The 19,432-nt window shown below is 36.8% G+C and overlaps 1 protein-coding gene across 1 annotated transcript in view; it reads right to left on the bottom strand.

Moving 5' to 3' along the window:
* The window catches only part of LOC120612874 (phospholipid-transporting ATPase FetA-like), a 93,592-nt gene that overhangs the window by 28,461 nt on the left and 45,699 nt on the right, over positions 1–19,432 (bottom strand). The window contains exons 7-12 of the mRNA XM_039875470.1: positions 18,295–18,367; positions 17,853–17,923; positions 16,727–16,809; positions 15,822–15,980; positions 13,593–13,681; positions 60–256 (exon numbers count right to left, since the gene is read on the bottom strand). Of these exons, the coding sequence (XP_039731404.1) occupies positions 60–256; positions 13,593–13,681; positions 15,822–15,980; positions 16,727–16,809; positions 17,853–17,923; positions 18,295–18,367 (672 nt within the window). The remainder of the gene's footprint in view (positions 1–59; positions 257–13,592; positions 13,682–15,821; positions 15,981–16,726; positions 16,810–17,852; positions 17,924–18,294; positions 18,368–19,432) is intronic.

Below are 19,432 nucleotides of genomic sequence, written 5' to 3' on the forward strand. Positions count from 1 at the left end.
AGCAGGAAGTATGGAGTCAGCTCCTCCACCTGTAACACAAAGTGATCAAAGAAGCCTACCTGACGTAGAGGGAAATAGGCACCATGGTGTTGAGAATAATGAAGTAGGACCAGAATATAAAGCAGGCAGAGACAAATGATGATGAGACATATTCTTTCCATGGCAGAAAATTCTGGAAGTAGTAGCCTTTCTTGTTCTCCCAAATGCCATGCCCAATTGCTAGGATAAAACACATACCACCTAAAAAGAGGAAAATCTAGAAAAAAATTTTTTTAAATTAATATTTCTTCTAAGGCATATGCTGCTTTAGTTCTATGTTGTTGTTTTTTTTCTTCCTTATTGAGCCTTCTCTCTCAACAAAGCTTCTCTCTCCTCTTGGAGGGCAGGAGGGCCTGTAGTTCACAGGATATAGGCAGTAGTACACTGGACAGAAAAGAAAGCCCAGTAGGAGCCACCCTTGGGATTTTGAAGGGAGATGACAGTAACTAAAATATATTAAATACTAACTAAGTGCTAGGAACTGTGCTAAATACTTTACATATATTATTTAATTTAACATTTTGAATACTCTTCTTTTAATAATAGATAAGGAACTTGATATTAAGAGTAGAAAAGTATTTTGCCTAAAGTCACTTTGCTACTAACTAGGAGAGACAGGTTTTGAACCAGTTCCAGAACCCAACCTGTTAATCTCTCCATTATTGAAATGAGGTGCTGCTTTAACAAAAGTCTCAAATGTGTGGCATTGGCTTAACAGTTGGGGGTGGGTGAGTGGTAAGAAACTGATATAAAAGGCTGAAAAAATGGCAATCACATTAACAGTAAAGAATTTGGTAAAACTTGAAGACAGGCCATGTGCCTACTGAGCTGATACAGCTCTAACGGAAGTGGTTAGAAGGAATTAGAATGTCAGTGTGTATTGACTGCCTTTGACATGGTATTAAAAAAAATAGTTGAATGAGGGAAATAATTGGCCAATTTATAAGCAGAAATAAAAAGGAATAGAGATACATCTGAGTCTTCAAAGGACTGGAAAAGCCTATTACTTTTAGACACCAAAGAGGAAGAGATAAGATAAGAGCTTAAGCTTACAAGGTTCAGTATTCTTTCCAACTGAATTTTGCCTGTAGGCAAAGTTGAAATTAAAGGTGATAACCTTCTTACCCAAGATTAATGTTCCATATAACTGCAACTTTCTTACCATTAAGTTGAGAGAGAAAGGCATGGAGGGGCATGGAAGCAAGATAAATTTGAGCTCTGTTTAGAAAAGAACACAGGGGGAAAGGGAATAATATTCTGGAACTCCTTTTACAAAGCCAGCATTACCCTGGTACCAAACCCAGACAAGTACACTACAAGAAAACTACCAGCTAATATCTCTGATGAATACAGATGCAAAACTTCTCAATAAAAATAGTAGCAAACCAAATTCAACAGCACGTTAAAAAGATCGTACACCATGATCAGGTAGGATTTAGACATTAATGAAAGAAATTGAAGAAGACACAAACAAATGGAAAGATATCCCATGTTCATGGATTGGAAGAGTTAACACTGTTAAAATGTCCATACTATCCAAAGCTATCCATAGATTCAATGTAATCCCTATCAGAGTCCAATGGCTTTTTTTACCTAATTTAAAAAATGATCTAAAAATCTGTATGGAACCATGAAAGACCTGAAATAGCCAAAGCAATACTGACAAAGAAAAACAGAGCTAGATGCATTACAACTTTCTGATTTCAAACCATATTACAAAGCTCTAGTAATCAAAATAGTATGGTACTGGCATAAAAACAGCAATTCCACTTCCATTACATATCCAAAGTAAACTAAATCATTATCTTCAAGAGATATTTGCACCCCCATGTTCACTGCAGCATTATTTACAATAGACAAGACATGGAAACAACCTAAGTGTCTATCAACAGCTGAATGAGTAAAGAGAATGTGGTATTATATATATGTATACAATGGAATAGTATAGTCATTAAAAAAAAAAAGGAAATTCTGCCATTTGTGACATTATGGATGAACTTGAGGGCATTATGCTAAGTGAAATAAGCCAGACAGAGAAAAGACAAATACTGTATGATTTTGCTTATATGTAGAATCTAAAAAATACAAACTCATAGGATTTCCTTTGAGGTTTCCAGCCAGAGATGGCCAGCTCTTCTGACAAGGGGAGGAATTCAAGAAAGAACTAAAGGTGAAAAAAAATGGCATAGATGATAGAGGCTCTGTTCATCCCTCTGGCGACCAAATCAAAGTTGTGACAGAGAAAAGGAGCAGCAGCAAAGAAAAATTGCCTGAGATTTAGATGAACAAGCCATACAACTTGGGAGCCAAGAAAGCACTCTGCAATGGCAGAAGGTAGGGCTGGGTGAGGACACGGGGCTGCCTGGTCTCGAGCGGCTGAGTGAGATGGAGGCTGGAGCAGTGGCAGAAGCCTCTTGAAGGGGCCGCATCTGCAAGTGGATTTTTGCGGTGACAGATCTGCTCCCTCTGAGCACCAGTGCTCGACTGGCTGCATGCAGGGGGCATGAGAGACTTACTGGGAGATACTGTCAGTGTGAGGGTCAAGGCAAGACTTGTTCGGTACAGAAGTGCTGGTGGTATCCATTGTTCCCTGTTGAGCCCTCCCCACTCCCAGTGCACGGACACAGCACGGCCAAAGATGTGACGTCATCAAACTGGATTATAGAGGTCGCTCCACCCAGAGGATTCCCTGAAACCCCACCTCCCCCAACCCAGGCCCCACCCAAACCACATCTAGGTATATCCTCAGCGAGTCAGATGTGCCTTGCTGAGTAGCACCTAGACTCACACTGGAGGCAGCTGGCCTTGGTTTCTGCTGTGGCCTTTTGAGGCAACTATAAGCATAGCATCTGTAGATTGCTTGCTGAATCTTGACAGGTGGCCTTGGAGGGGCAGAGGCTTGGGTTAAATTTGGCCTGCAACTGAACCCCTCTCAAGACTGTACCACTGGACATCTACTTCACAAATCCATACTAATAAGACCAGGAGACTTAGGAGCTTTGCTTAGTACAAAAAACAGACACGGAAAGGCAGCCAAAATGGGAAGGCAAAAAAGCAGAAACCATATGACAGAACAGAACAGAGATCTAGATATAACGGAGTCAAGTAATCTAACAGATGCAGAGTTCAAACACTGGTTATAAAGATGCTTAATGAACTTTTGGGAAATGTAGAGAACTCCAACAAAGAGATAAAAATGGAGATTATAAGAGGGAACCAGTCTGAAATGGAGAACACATTATCTGAGATGAGAAATATATTAAATGGAATAAACAAAGTGAATAAAGAAGAGAATCACATGCCCTATCTAGAGGACAGGAAAACCCATCAGGACACTCAAACAGAATGGCAAGAAAAAAGAGGCCAAGAAAATAAAGATGATTTAAGGAGGATATGGAACATTATTAAGGCTCCAAATATTTGTCTGATTGGTGTAAGGGAAGAATATCAAGATGTTGAACAGCTGTTTGAAGAAATAATGCTGGAAAACTTCCCTAACCTGGTGAAGGAAATGAACATAAAACCCCTGGAAGCTCAGAGGATTCCAAACATTAGGAATCCAAAAAGGCCTACACCAAGACACATCATAATTAAAATGCCAAAGGTTAAATACAAAGAAAAAAATTTAACAGCAGCAAGAGAAAAACAAGTAATTACATATAAGGGAACACCCATATGACTGTCAGCTGTTTCTCAAGAAAGACTATGCAGGACAGAAGGGCTTGGCAAAAAATATTCGAAAGAATGAAGACCCAAGATATACAACCAAGAATAATTTATCCAGCAAAGCTATCACTGAAGGACAGATAAAGAGCTTCCCAGACAAAAATAAACTAAAGGAATTTATCATCACCAAGCCAGAATTACAAGAAATGTTGGAGGGATTTCTTTAAGAAGAAAAAAATATGTATCAAAAACAGGAATAAAGAATGGTACAACTACATTCCTATCAATAAGTACCTTAAATGGAAAAGAATTAAATGCTCCAACCAAAGGATGGAGTGGCTAACAGGATAAGAAAACAAGACCCCTACATATGAAAAGGAAGGGAATGGAAAAAGATATTGCTGTGATGAATCCAGAAGGTATTTAAGTCAGAGAAAGATAAACACTATATAATTTCACTTACATGTGGAATTTAAAGAATAAAAAGAACAAATTAATCAAAAACAGACTCATAAATATAGTGGACAATTTGGTGATGGACAGAGGGGAAGGAGGTTTGGGGGGCTGGGAGAATGGGGTGAAGGGTTAAAGAAGTACAAATTAGTAGCTGACAGATGGTCACAGAGATGGGAAGCACGGCATAAGGAATGCAGTTAGCATTAATACATTGGCTAGGTGGAGGGTCAAGAGAGGGAGGGAGCAATTGGTGGGATCACTTTACTAACGATATAGATGTCTAACCAATGTACTGTGTACTTGAAACTAATTAAAAATTTAAAAAAAAAATACAAACTCATAAAAAAACAGAGAGCAGAATAGTGGTTGCCAGGGGCAAAGGGTAGGTGAGGGGGAATGGGTGAAGGTGGTCAAAGGGGGAAATTTCCAATTATAAGATAAGTTTTGAGGATATAATGTACAGCACAGTGACTATAGTTAACAATCACTATATATCTGAAAGTTGCTAAGAGAATAGATCTTAAAAATTCTTAGCACACAAAAAATTGTAACTTTGTGAGGTGATTGATGTGTTAAATAACTTATTATGGTAATCATTTTACAATATATACATATATCAAATCATTATGTAGTACACCTTAAACTTATGTAATGTTATATGTCAATTATATCTTAATAAAGCTGGAAAAAAATTTTAAAGAGAATTTTATATAAATGGAATCATATAGTATATACTCTTCTTTTGTCTGGCTTTTTTCACTCAGCATATTTATTTTGAGATTCATCCATGTTTTCACATCTACCAATTGTTCATTTCTTTTCATTGCCGAGTAGTATTCTATTATATGGATATTGCACAATTTGTTTACTAATTTACTTTGTATTGGACATTTTGGTTGTTTCCAGCTTTTGACTATTATAAACAAAGGTACATTGAACATTTGCGTACAGACTTTGCATGGAAACAATGGTTTCATTTCCTTTGTAAATATCTAGGAGTGGAATTTCTGGGTCCTACAATACATTTATCTTTAACTTTTTAAGAAATTACCTAATGTTTTCCAAAGTGGTTGTACAATTTTACATTCTACCGGCATTATATGCCCTCATGACTCTAGAGAAGACAGGTCTGACATTATTGTGAATCATCTCTAAGTCTACTCAATAGTCTTTAAACCTGTGCCCTTTGTCACAAAGTGTGACTACTTGAAAACAATCCATCCACACTGCTAGATGATTGGAGGTCTTATCATTGAGTCACTGATAGGAAAGTATTTGAAGACAAGAGAAAGGAAGGAAGAGCAGGTCTAACTGGGACCACTCTAATGAGATTTTTAAAAACTTTTGATTATGAAAAACTTCAAACACATATTAAGGTATATAAGTAGTACAATGAACCCCTATGTATCCATCACCCAGCTTCAACAATTATCAACTTATGGCCAGTCTTATTTCATCCAAACCTTCTCTTCCCTGCCTTCCTTCTTATTTTAAGCAAATTTCTCACATTATATAATTTTATCGGTAAACAGCTTAATATATATTTTAAAGGATCTTACTTAAACACATAACCACAATAACTTTATCACTTAAAAAATGCATATATCTTTGAAATCATTCAATATTTGAGATTTAAGAGTTAGGTGAGCTACTGGGAAGAATAAAGCAAAGGAGGATTGAGATAAAAGAGAATAAAATCTGCTTTTATTCCTAGCCTAAGGCAGATTCATACTGAGCAGTTCATCTCTTTGAGTTGAAGGTCTTTCTTTTCAATCTTATTCCACTTCTTCATCCTTCTCTTCAATTAGTCATGTAAAAGACATGTATGACATTATTGTGTTATAGATCAAACCTCAGGGATGGGTTCTACTGCCCTTGCCTTCCTTTTAGGCTATATTAAATGTATATGGCCAATATTAAATTTGAGACCATATTCCTCTACCTGCCACTCCTCTAGGCCCTACCATATCAGCTCTAGTGGGAAAGAATGGGGAAGGTAAAATCATTAAAATTATTACTAATTTGTAAATATAAATTCATTCATTATTTATTTAGCATACATTAATAAAATAAATAATTCGAAACCCTCCAAAGGTGTGGGAGAAAATTACAGGATGATTTTCAATACTCCTGCTCCATCTCTTTTGCCTGGACATCTGAGAATTACTCATCATTTTCAGTAATGTATCCTGCCTCCACTGTTAGAGTATGAGTCCCCCCAGAACCAGATCTTTCTGTTCAGACTGAGACACCAGAAAGGAAAATCATCAGATCAAGCTCCAGAGGCCAGGGCTTCCTCAACAGCATGAGACTTGCAGGGGCAGGACACAGTCTGCTCTTTTGTCACTCCTAGAGCCTTTCCCGCCATCAGAGGCTTTCTAAGCCCTTGCAGATGTTCTGTGTTTCTCATTACTGTGATGGAGTTTATTGGTACTTAGTCTTAAAGCTTCACTTTGCTTCTTTTCTACAGGAAGAAAGAAACAAGAAATTGGTTGTTGCTACAAACCCCAGAGGTTATCTGTTTATTGCCAGAGCTAGTCAGACCCAAGAAGAGCAGATAGCTTCTCGTTTAGCAAAAAGTGGTTCCAGTAAAGGATGAAGGTGATACTCAATTTTGTCACTCTTGACAAAACTGATGGAGAACTAAGGCCATCACTGTCACAGTGGGGCTCACCGGCTTCATTGGCAGCCTGTAAAAAGAAAGTATTCCTTAATCCTTTGGCCTTTCACATCTGTGCTTTTCATTGTGCCTTACTCCAGAAGTATATCCTGGATTCCTGGCATCATTCCACTTTCAAGCACTCTGGTTTTTGCTCCACAAATACACTCCGACTTAATAGACTAGGGTTCAGAAAAGCATTGTCACTGTGAGTTCTGGTCACTGGGGAGAGAGAGGGGATCAAACTCCAGCTTAGCTGTGGGCTTATCAGAAAGCCGCTTTGCTAAACATGCTTCCTCTGTCTGCCAGGTTTTCCCCTAAGAAACATTTCCAAAAAAGGGAAAAAGTGCTTAAATCAGGAAGGATATCTGCATCAGCTTCAAGAAATGAGAGTCTAACTACACTGACAATGTTCTGGCAAAAATGTCACATAAATAAAACTGCTGAGCTGATAAGAACCTAGCTAATTCAATTTCTTCATTTAATAATCATTCAAAAGATATTTCCTGAGCACTACTTGTGAAAAGCACTCCCAGGAATATGGAGATGAATACGATATAATTTCTACGTTAGAAGCTCATTAATTTGGTAGCTCAGATAGTCACTTTTTAAAACAGTTCAAGAAATAATAATGAAGCTCCTATTATGTGTCAGGCATAGTTCTAGGGACTGAGAATATAGAGGTGAAAAAAGACAATGTCTTTACTCTCAGAGAGTTTATAATCCTATGGAGATAGGTGGACAACGGACAAGTTAAGAAATGGAAAAATACAATTTCATTAGTGCTAAGTACCGTGAGGAAAATAAAACAGGTCAATAGAATAAAGAAGGTCTTGATAGGGGTGGCTACTTTAGATAGGGTGGTAGAGAAGGCTTCTCTTAAAAGGAGGCATTGAATGATGAAAAAGAAGCAAGCCATGAAAAGACTCGGGGCAGACATTGCCAACAAGAGTAAAAGTCCTAAGATGGAAACATGTTTGCTTTCTCACTTGATTTGTAGTTTGCCTGGGTATAGATATCTAGATCAAATGATCAGAATAAATTATCATAATTTATTTATAAATGCAAATATATTTATTTATATTATTAAAATAAATAATTAGAATAAATAAATAATTTCACTAAGAACTTTGAAGATAGAACCCTGCTATTTTCTAGGATCCAGTGGTGTTGGTGAGACATCTGATGCCAGTCCAATAGTCATTTTTGTTGATATCTTATTCTTATCTCTACGAAAACTTTGAGAAACTTCTCTATTCCCTTGGAGCTCTAAAGTTTCATGATACTTAATAGATGTTTTAAAACTGAAACTCATATCCTTCTTCAATTCTAGGAAATATTCTTCTATTATTTCTTTAACAATGTTGTCCCTCCATTTTCTCTTTCTGATACTCCTGGTAGATGAATTGGAGGCTCCTGGTTTGGCCCTCCATTAAAAAAAAAAAAGTATTTATCTTATAAATTCTATCTCTTTGTCTTCCTGTTTTATGATCTAGGGGAGTTCTTAGACTCTATATTTCAGCCCTTTTATTGGCTTTTTAATTTCAGCAATTTTTACTTTCCAAAATTCTTTTTTTGTCGTTGTTCTTAGAATGCTTTCCCCCCTTTATTTTCAGCTAACTAGTTTTATTTATGCAATTGCTTCTTCTAAGAACAATAATAAGAATTTTTTTGAAAGTTCTTTTCTTTTATCTTTCCTGAATTATAATCTTTTTATTCTGGGGTCGGTTATTCTTTTTATTCATCTTTATCCTCCTCTCTTGCGCCCCTGATTTCCTTCTAGTTCATTTAAAATTATGAGTAAAAGACAGGTGACCAGGAAGACTATGCCACTGGACACCTACTATGTAAGACCACTCTACTAAGATCAGGAGACATAGCAGCCCTACCTAATACATAGAAACAAACACAAGGAGGTAGCCATAATGGGGAGAAAAAGAACCATGTTCTAAATTAAAGAAAAGAACAAAGCTCCAGAAAAAGAACTAAACAAAATGGAGACAAGCAATCAATCTACCAGATGAGAGTTCAAAATACTGATTATAAAGAGGCTCAATGAACTTAGGAGAAGCGTATATGAACTCAGGACTTTAAAAAAGATATAGAAAACATAAAAATCGAGATTAAAACATAAAGGACCAGTCAGAAATGAAGAATACAATAACTGAAATGAAGAATACATTACAGGTAATTAAATTAGATTAGATGAAGCAGAGCTATGAATCAGTGACTTAGAAGATAAGATCGCAGAAAACACCTAATCAGAACAGCAACAAGAAAAAAATATTTAAAAAATGAGGAAGTTTACGGGGCCTCTGGGGCAACATAAAGTGTACCAACATTTACATCATAGGGGTACCAGAAGAAGAAGAGAAAGAGCAAGGAACTAAAAATCTATTAGAAGAAATAAGGATGGAAAATTTCCCTAACCTAGTAAAGGAAATAGACATACAAGCCAAGGAAGCACAGAGAGTTCCAAACAAGACCAATCTAAAGAGGCCCACAATAATTAAAATGCCAAAGGTTAAAGACAAAGAAAGAATCTTAAAAGTAGCAAGAGAAAAGCAATTAGTTATCTACAAGGGAGCCCCCATAAGACTGTCAGCTGATTTCTCAACAGAAATGTTGCAGGCCAGAAGGGACTGGCAGAAATAGTCAAAGTGATGAAAAGCAAGGACCTACAACCAAGATTACGCTACCCAGCAAAGCTATCATTTAGAATTGAAGAACAGAGGAAAAGCTAAAGCAGTTCATCATCACCAAACCTGATGAAATAAATGTTAAAGAGACTTCTTTAAGAAGAGAAAAAAATATATAAATAATAAAATGGCAATAACTACATATCTATCAAGAATTACTTTAAATATAAATGGATTAAATGCTCAAATCAAGAAATCAGTGGCTGAACAGACAAGAAAACAAAACCTTTAAATATGATGGCTATAATATACTCACTTTGGATCAAAAGACACACGTAGGCTGAAAGTAAAGGGATGGAAAAGAATATTTCATGAAAATGAAAACAAACAAAAAAGCTGGGGTAGCAATACTAATACCAGCCAAAATAGTTTTGAAAACAAAGGCTATAACAAGAGACAAAGAAGGACCCAGTAATCCCACTTCTGGGTATTTATCTGGAAAGATCCAAAACACCACTTCAAAGGGACATGTGAATTCATATGTTCATTGCAGCATTATTTACAACAATCAAGATATGGAGACAACCTGGGTGCCTTTTAAGGAATGAATGGATAAAGAAGAGGTGGTACATATATACGACAGAATACTAGCCATAAAAAAAGAATAAAATCTTGCTATCTGCAACAACATGGATGGATTTTGAGGGTATTATGCTGAGTGGGATAAGTCAGACAGAGAAATACCATATGACTTTATTTACATGTTAAACCTAAAGAATAAATGAACAAATAAAACAAGAACAAACTCATAGGTACAGAGAGCATTTTGATGGTTGCCAAATGGGAGGGGGTTTGGGGTGATGGGTGAAAAAGAGGAAGAGATTAAAAAGTACAAATTGGTAATTACAAAACAGCCATGGGGATGTAAAGTATAGCAAAGGAATATAGTCAGTAATACTGTAATAACTATGGATGGTGTCAGATGGGTACTAGATTTATAGGAGTGATCACTTCTTAAGTTATAGAAATGTCTAATCACTATGTTATACACCTGAAACTAATATAATATTGTATGCCAACTATAACTGAAAAAAAGTATTATAAAAAAATATGAGTAAGAGAGCAGTTTGTTCCTTTGGTTGGCTGGTTGGTTCTGTTTCCTTTGGTTAATTTTGTTTCCCCAACAGGCCACTTGAGCCTCTCAATATTAATATAAAGTGGGTTTTACACTGAAGTGATGACACCCATATTAGAAGCCCTAGCCCTCTGTAGATAGGTTACTAAATTTCTTTAGAAAGCACTATGCTTGTTTGGGATTAGAAGGTAAATACATTTCTTATTGCTATGTGTGTGCTATAAGTAGGATGGTACAGAGGGCAAACTGTTTCCCATGTTGTTTTATGGACAGTTTTAAAATTAATTATCCTGATTATTACCCTCACATCCCATTCCCACACTTCATACCTGCTGACTGTAGATTGGAGCTATTCTTCCAAGAAGAATAATACCCTCAAAGTCCATCCATGTTGTTGCAGATAGCAAGATTTTATTCTTTTTTTATGGCTAGTATTCTATTGTATATATACCACTTCTTCTTTATCCATTCATTCATTAATAGGTCCCTCTATCAAGAAGAATGTATTTCCACTGAAGCTTTCACTACTCTGGTTTATCCATTAGTAAAATCTATCTACTTTCTGCCTTCTAAAAACTCATCAGCATCTCAAGTCTGTTGATGGTTCTTCATCCTCTGTCATGGCTGTTAAGTATTTATTTCCTGTTTATATTTATAGTCATTTCATTAGGCTTGAACAGGAAGTCTTGATGTCCTCCTTAATTACACTGGATGACCAAAAGTGAACATAGTACCTCAAGCAATATTTTGTACTTTCTGAAGGAAAGAGTGTATGAATGACCTCACCAATGTAGGAATTCATAGCAACTACCCTACCAGCTTAACTGCCCCTGAATTTATACTACCTCTCTGCTGACTCTTCCTTATGAGAGGCTCAACAGAAAACTACGTTCTCTCTCTGGAGAATCCCACTGCAGATCCCTCTATATTCCTGCTCTAATCTGCACTGGTGTTCTCTAGGCCCCCTATTCAGCTATCATCCTAGGACTTCCTTTTACTCTTCTCATGTTTCCTAGCTTCCATGTTGTCTTTTTTGGGGTTACTCTCTTGCTTTGCTTGAGTATACACCAGAAGTTTCCTAAGAGAGGATACATGATGAGTAAATTTTGCACATATGGAAATTTCTTTACACTTGCATTTTATTGATAGTTTCTAGATTTAGAATTATAGACTGTAAACAATCTCCCTAATTGCTCTTTCTCTCCTCTGGCTCTCTACCTAGCCATTACATTAATGCTGACTGCATTCCCTATGCTGTGCTCCTCTGGTAGACTTTTGAAGGCACTGTATTTACCTTTTGCTGTTGAAGTTGAGAAGGCCAATGCTATTCTGATTCCTGATCCTTATAAATGACCTTTTATTTCTCCCTGGAAGCTTTTAGGATCTTCTTTTTAATTTTATATTTTCTTCACATATGGTCAATCTGCCATGTTAAACAGGATTTGTCATGTGTTTTAATTTTGTCTCTCCAGGGAGACAGCAACTATAGCAGAAACAGCATTGACTCTGAAAAGTTATGCCTAGATGGACAGATGTGACTTAAATAAAATTACATATGTAAAGCATCTGGTACATATTGGGTACGTAATAGATTCTGAATAAATATGACTTGACTTGATGAGTCATAGACCTGTCTTTGCCATTATTTTTGCCATTATTTATTATACTTTTCTTTACTGTATCTCAATTTGCATGTTTGTCAAATAGGGAAAATACTTGCTTATTGTTCATGGATGTAGTTAGGCTGCAGTTAGTGAGTGATGTGGAAATTTCTAAAAAGTTAAAATCCCTCTACAGATGTCAAGTATTATCACTGCCCTTAAGATAGGTAAACAAGTAGTTGAACCTTCTGAGACACATCCTGTTTTGAAGACAAGCCTAAGCTAAATGATCTAGCTTACCATTTAATGACATATGTTCCTAATATTGTCAAAGGCATATTTGCTTATGTTGCCTTCCTAAATTCTCAACTGTGATTATCTTCCTCATTAAGAAACCAGGAAATGTCATTTTGTTTTAACTGCTGAAAGCTATATAAACACTGGTAGAAGGGAAAGATAGTGGACACCAGTTTTTGGTCTCCACTATCTAAAGTTGAATAAACTGTCCTAATTTTATAAAACCCCATTTACTAAATCCAAAGGATTTTAAAAAGAAATGTGATACTTCCCATTATAAATAATGGAGAACAGGAAGTTTATAATTCAGATGTTTGTGAGAATGTACAGAAAGAAAAAAACATTTTTGAATTTTCAGAGTGTAAGGAGTGAAAATAAAAATAAAAAGTCATGTAATTAAGTATAGATAGCATGGGAACCGCTTGTTTATGCAAAGAAGTTGTATAAGTGAAGAAATTAATTTGTCTATGTATAACAAAAATAAAGGCAATCTGTATATGATAGCATGGAAATGAAGTAATTGATTAATTAGTCTTCAATTTAAACTTCTACTATCAAGGGTGATTATTATCTATTGTAGTGCTTTTCAAGTTGCATTTCTTAGCAGTAGAATCCTCTATTTTCTAACTGAAATCTCACAGAACAGATAAATGTGAAGCTGCTCTTTTGAAAGCGGGAACTTTAGAATGAGGAGGCCAGAACAAAATTCCCCCTGCAGCAGCCCTTAGATTCCACTAAAGAAAGAGAGTTTGAAAATCATCAGTTTAAGTAATGTGTTCTATTAGTCTAGGTAAGGTTTTATTAAAGAGATCATGAGTAAAACTGATTATGAGAAAATAAAAATATGTCTTAATTTCAAAAGCAGGGTCATTGATCCATCTTAAAAAACTGTGACTATCTTCCACAACAGAGGTATAAACTCGAGAATCCCTTACCAATTGGCTCTGTTCTTTTCTGCTTCAGACATTAGTATGTGGGGTCCTAAAAACTGCTTGAGACTTTCAAACAACTAAATTCCAAGTTGGAAATACCAGTTACTTCCACAAGAAGAAGGGAAGTATGTCTATTTGTAAAGACACAGAAAAAAGTCTTTAACTTACCCAGAGCACAAGGACATTCATGAGACGGTCTATGTGTGTCCGTTTAAAGGAGGACTTTCCACAGTTCTGCATTAATTTAGTGTCTGGCCCTAAATGAAACAGGGAGACATCAGCTCTTAGAATCACTGAATATAATAAGAGGCTTGAAATTGGGTTGATATGTACCTTTATGATCACTTAATCAAACCTCTTTCCAGTGACAGAGGATAAAGCCCTAGAGAAAGGCGCATAGTTGGTGCCAATAACTCAAAGAATAAAAAATTTGTAAGAATAATCCCAACTACTTCTGCAAAGTGCAGCACCTCTCTTTGCAGCACCTTAGATAGTATAGTCTTTCGCAGGTGAATTAATTAAGTCAGAATAAGAGTCATAAGTTTCTCTCTCATCACCATTTGGTTATTTAGCTTAGAAAAGAGCTTTTCTGATAAAAAGATCTCCACCTTTTTTTGAGGAAACCCACTGTTGGACCAGGTTCTACTTAAAGTTTCTAATCGGGAAAGGGAGAAAGGAAAAGGCAATGGCAGTGATTTTTTTCTGAAGTGAAAGCTGGGGAGCTGAGACTTCTCTGGGGCTGAGAGACAGAGACTCCATATTTCTTCATGACAGGGCAGATAGTAAGTAGCAGTAAAGAACTTTTAACGGCCACTGGGACTAGAGTTGGAAATTACTGACCAGAGATACAGCTGCAGAGAAAACATAAGAGGTTTAGAAGGAAGTAGCAATTTCTCTGGCCTTTTACCATCTGATTATTATTTTTACACGTACTCTAATAAAGGAATTTCATCAATGTTTACATATGGGGGAGTTGGAATTTTCTTGGTATGTGAACGAACACTGAGAATTCAGCAATAAACTATGCCATTCTTTCCTTTTAAGCATTCCTTGAAGGGCTTGAACTAATGAGACATTTGGCTGAGAGACTGAATGCTACAAGGGACAGTATCTTCTAGGGGCTCAGAGAAAGACTGATCCTATCCCATGTTTCAAGAAGAATGTGGGGATCACAGTAGAACTCAGGAATCAAGTGGCAGGAACAGCAACTCAATTCTGCACTGTATACCTTGAGAGGCTCTTAGCTGGCATCAGTTCTCCGTTCTGAGCTTCTCAAAGCCTGAGATTTTTTGCTACCATGAAACCAAGAGTCAGAGGGAAACAACTAAATTTGTGCTGGTTGGTAACCTCACTGCTGTTGCTTTAGGGAAAAAATATTTTTGCTGAAAAATGAGCTTTTTATGTGTGGCAAAATGTGTGAGTAAGCTGCTTAAGTACAGTGAAGAAAATAAGTCTACTTCAAATCTTTTGAATTTGGGACTAGGCAGCCTAAAAGGTGCCATTATAAGTCAAGAGTTAATGAAGAAAGTTCTACCAAGGCCTCTCTGAATTCTTAAGCTTCTCTCTAGGGCTTAGGTCCCATTATTTTCCACAGAAGTGAGGCATCTAGGATCTCCATGTCTAAGAATGAATTTTCCAGAAGAGGGGCTCTGAGCTGAGTAGTATTCGCTGTGGTAAATTTTCCTCAATGCTGCCTTCAGAGACCCATCTTCTCACTACGGTTGTCAACAATGCCCAATGTCACCGAGGGCACAAGGTAGTACAGAAGGTTCCTCCATTTTCCTGAATCAAATCATAACCCAAGAAAATCTCTCGCTAGGTATAAAGGATTATGGTTCTAAATGACATCTCAAGAGGGGCCACTGCTAGTAATCCCCATGTGCCTTTTCTCTGGCATGAACCTTTTACAGTACACTTTATACTCTTCTCTATAATGAGTACTGTTTATTCTCTCCTCATGGAAGCAATCCACATGTATACTCTCCTCTTTCTCAAGTTCCCCTTTCACATGCTAATTCTATGTGTACTTCTATACGTATGCCTTCTTTTGTGCTCAGATATGGTTGGAAAGACTGATGAATGCCCTGTGATCTTGGAACACAGAGCCTTCCTCTAACAAAGACAGAGCTGATACGTTGGTAGCTTAATGCTTGGGGAAAAAAATGTCATTTTTTTCCTAAGAAAAAAGTTTTTTTCTTAAATCATCCATCCATTCATTCACCTAACCACCTATCCACCCACCCACCTACCCAAGTACCTCCCTTTCTATCTGTCTCAAAGCCATAGTATTCTGATACATATCTGAGTGCCATATATCTTGAAAATTGAGTACCCACAGCTTGGCCATGAATTCAATCCAGTAGGCTGGGGGCCTGTTTGTGGCTCAGAGAGACGTACCAGTATAAATCACTAAGCCATAGCACCAATCTGTATTCCTGATGATGCAGCCTCGAAGCAGCAGCTTATCATGGTCCAGGATGTAGTTGTTTCCCCTATAAGTCAGTATTCCTGAGAATGTGCCCAACTTGTTATTAGGAGATTCACACCTCACTTCTCCTAAAGAAAAATGAAGGAGTTAAAGTCTTGGTTCTGTAATCTCAGGCCTTTCCTAACAGGATAGAAGGAGGCTTAACATCCCTCTTTCAAAATACACATCTTTTTCCTTTCCTCTCTCAGGTGCTGCCCATTTCTCACCAACTCCCTTTAGAAAGGTAGATAAAGGTTTCCAGGCATCAAAGAAGAGTAATTGTTTGTGCCATGGGTTATCCAGAAAGAGTCATGGGTCATCTGGATGAGAAAAACCCACATGATAACTTATCACTATCAGTATTGCCAGATCATATGAGTCTGAATCTGAAGAAATTATAAAACTACCCTACTTAAAGCAAACCTAGTATTTTTTTCTACATGAAAATAATTTGACTTTTTCTTATTTTGAAAGTAAAATATGCTCTTTATAAATGTGTATAAAATACTAAATGGAAAAGTAAAATTCACCCATTGTCTAGAGATAAGTGCTATTAACCTTCTGAAGTACATCCTTCCAAGTTTTTCCTATACATGTACTCATAAACATAGGTTTAAAAAAACAAGTTTATGTTCTATATACTATGCATAATCTATTTTAATATTTTTTCCACTTATTAATATGTTGTAAATATTTTTTACATTTCAATAAATATCAACTTGAATATTGTTTGTAAAAAGTTATACCGAAATTCACTGTAGAAAAATACCATACTTTACTTAACCAGTCTTCTACTTTAAAAAATTTGGGTGGAAAAACCTATATCCTAACTCACCATCAAAGGCAGACAGCAACTGCAGGTTATCTTCCATTTCACTGGTCACTGAGATGGCCTGCTTCACTTTCAGGTTGGTTTCACTAGAGTAAGGACACAGAGTCACCAGCATACAGGACACATACGCAATAGCAGCACAGGTCCAGTTTCTCTTACTCTTCATGGAGTTTTAGAAAATAAATGATGCCAAAAGAACTTGGGCTTTAGGTTTGAGCCATAAGAGTCACTCCCACGATTTTCTCTCAAGGACAGTATTGAGGTGGGATAGCTCTACAAGGAAGCTAGTGTTAGTACATTCATTCCTCTCACTCCCTGTAATACGCCACCATTACTTTAACCAACTCTTAAGTTCTTGCTGGACAGATGCTCTAGAGAAGCTGAAGAGACATCACAAAATATTGTGGAGGAGGCACCTCCACAAAATATTAGGAGTAGGTCCTAATAAGAACCTGCACATGCCTTCAAGTAAACATACTCTTTACCTAATAAATACTTATACTCATGAAGGGATCCCAATTAACCATTTGCTGATACAGGAATGCACAGAGAAAGAAGCAAAAATGGAAGCCACATTTCACAAAGCTTGTGGGCACCAAAAGGAAGAGTTTGTAAAAATGTAGATCCATACAAAACTCTACAAGACAAGCTCGCTCAAGATGGCCTCTATCCTCCTAAGAGCTTAGTTTTTGTATGCTAATGAATTTCTACCTTAAATCCTTCATAGTACATGGTGTTTTATCAGTAAATAATTACCTCTAAACTCATTTTCCCCCTAGAAACTTTGAAACTCTATTCTGAAATTTTCCAGCTGTTAACCTCTTTCCCGCCACTCAGCATTATTGAACATACGCAAACAGAGTGTCTCTAGATTAAAGATGGAGACTATGGAGCTTATTTGCCTAGGTTCTGCATCCAGTGGATGCTCAACTATTGCTGTTGAGAGCTCAGCCTTAGACTTGGGGTCTATACTGTCTGCCCTTCTATTTTCTCTTACCTGGATATTTTTAGTCTCTTGTTTCTTCCATGTGAGAATAAAATTCATTCTCTGAATCATACCCTCCCTTAGTGAGAAATCACTCTAAGCTGGCTCAGTCACCTTAGTGGACTATTAGGAGGGAATACTTACCCATCCAGTTCTGCTGTTTCTATATAGGTCATACTGTAGGGTTCACTGCTGGAGAGTAATAGTACATCAGCCTGTGGTGGTCAGAAAAGCCACAGAAGGGGAGGAAAGCAGGAAGGCAGACTTTTAACATGGTATGACAAAAGCAAGTACCACAGGAATAGATGTTCATTGTAAGAATTTTACAGACATTTGGTTTACTCTCTTTGTCTAGGACTTATCACTGCTACCACGCAGCCCTCTCCTAAAACTAGCCCCACATAACCTGTAGTGACAGTGAGAGGTGGACAAGAACAAGGTCCTTATCACAGGAGCTGTAGATACCCGGATATAAAATGAGGCAGATGAAGGTCACTGAAAGCAGTGGTAGCAGAAATGCTAAGAGGGTTTCCTTGTACTTGCTCAAGCCAAAAGAGAAAATGCCATAGCCCAAAGAAGTACTCACTGTGACATGCTGGTTATTTTCTAATTTTATTATATCTCCCACTTGAATATTCATCCATTTGTTTTCCTCCATCCTGTAAGAAAATAATCCTTGAATGCCTGCTCTGAGAATTTCCCCCAAAGTTCTGTTTTGACAATCAAGAAAAAAAAAAAAAAGCTGAGATGAAGTCAAGGCTCAGGGGAGGACCAAACTAGTTTATGATGCATCTTTGCTCCAATCAAGAATGGGGCCCCATTGCTCTTGACTTCAGGCTATAAGTGTTTTCTAAAACTCTATAAAATTATATGTAAACATACACGTACATAATTATTCTTTAAGTAAAAGTAATATATGCATGTGGTAAAAAAAATAGTTCAAATCATAAAGTGTGTAAAAGGAAAAAGTAAAGTCTCCTCTCTCTCCAGATTTTAGTTTTGCTTCCCAAATAGATACAATATATATGTTCACATACAACATATACTTTTAAAAGCTATATACTTAATACATAATTTTCCGCACTTTGCATTTTTCATGTACTAATACATCTTAGAGAGCTTTTGTAGAAGATGTGGCTCATTCTTTCTGAGAGCTGGAATGGGGTCTATCATGTAGCTGTACCAATTTTATTTATGTTAAAACTGGATTACTTTTGACCCTCAAGTCTCCACTTCCCATAAAAGGCAGACTGGTAGTAATTCTACAATAATACTGCTCTCTTCTCTCCTCTTTTTTGTAGCTCAATTTCTCCAACTACACAGAGTCCATAAATCCTTCCTGATAAAGAACTAAAGAAGATAATACGCATTGCCACAAGCATTTTGGAAATATGAGCTACCCCTTAGGAACAATTATATTATGCCAAACACCTAAACTGCTAGGAAAGAGAAGGTACATCTAGAGATCATTGCCCATTTCACCAGTGAATGAAGCCCTATTACCTATAGACATGACATACATCACTAGTCTGCCAGACACACAAAAGCATGGGTGCTCCCAGAACACCTTTACTAAGATAGCTTCTTTGGGAAGGATGAAATTTCTTTTATACAAACAAACAAACAGTCCTTTTGTATAATTTCACTCTTACTTTTAGATAACTTCTTTCCAATTCCAGGATTGTATTTCTTTAAATCTTATTACAAATTAATTTTTCTCTGAA

This window comes from Pteropus medius, unplaced genomic scaffold, assembly GCF_902729225.1.
Source record: "Pteropus medius unplaced genomic scaffold, Ma_sr-lr_union100, whole genome shotgun sequence".
Lineage (NCBI taxonomy): Eukaryota > Metazoa > Chordata > Mammalia > Chiroptera > Pteropodidae > Pteropus > Pteropus medius.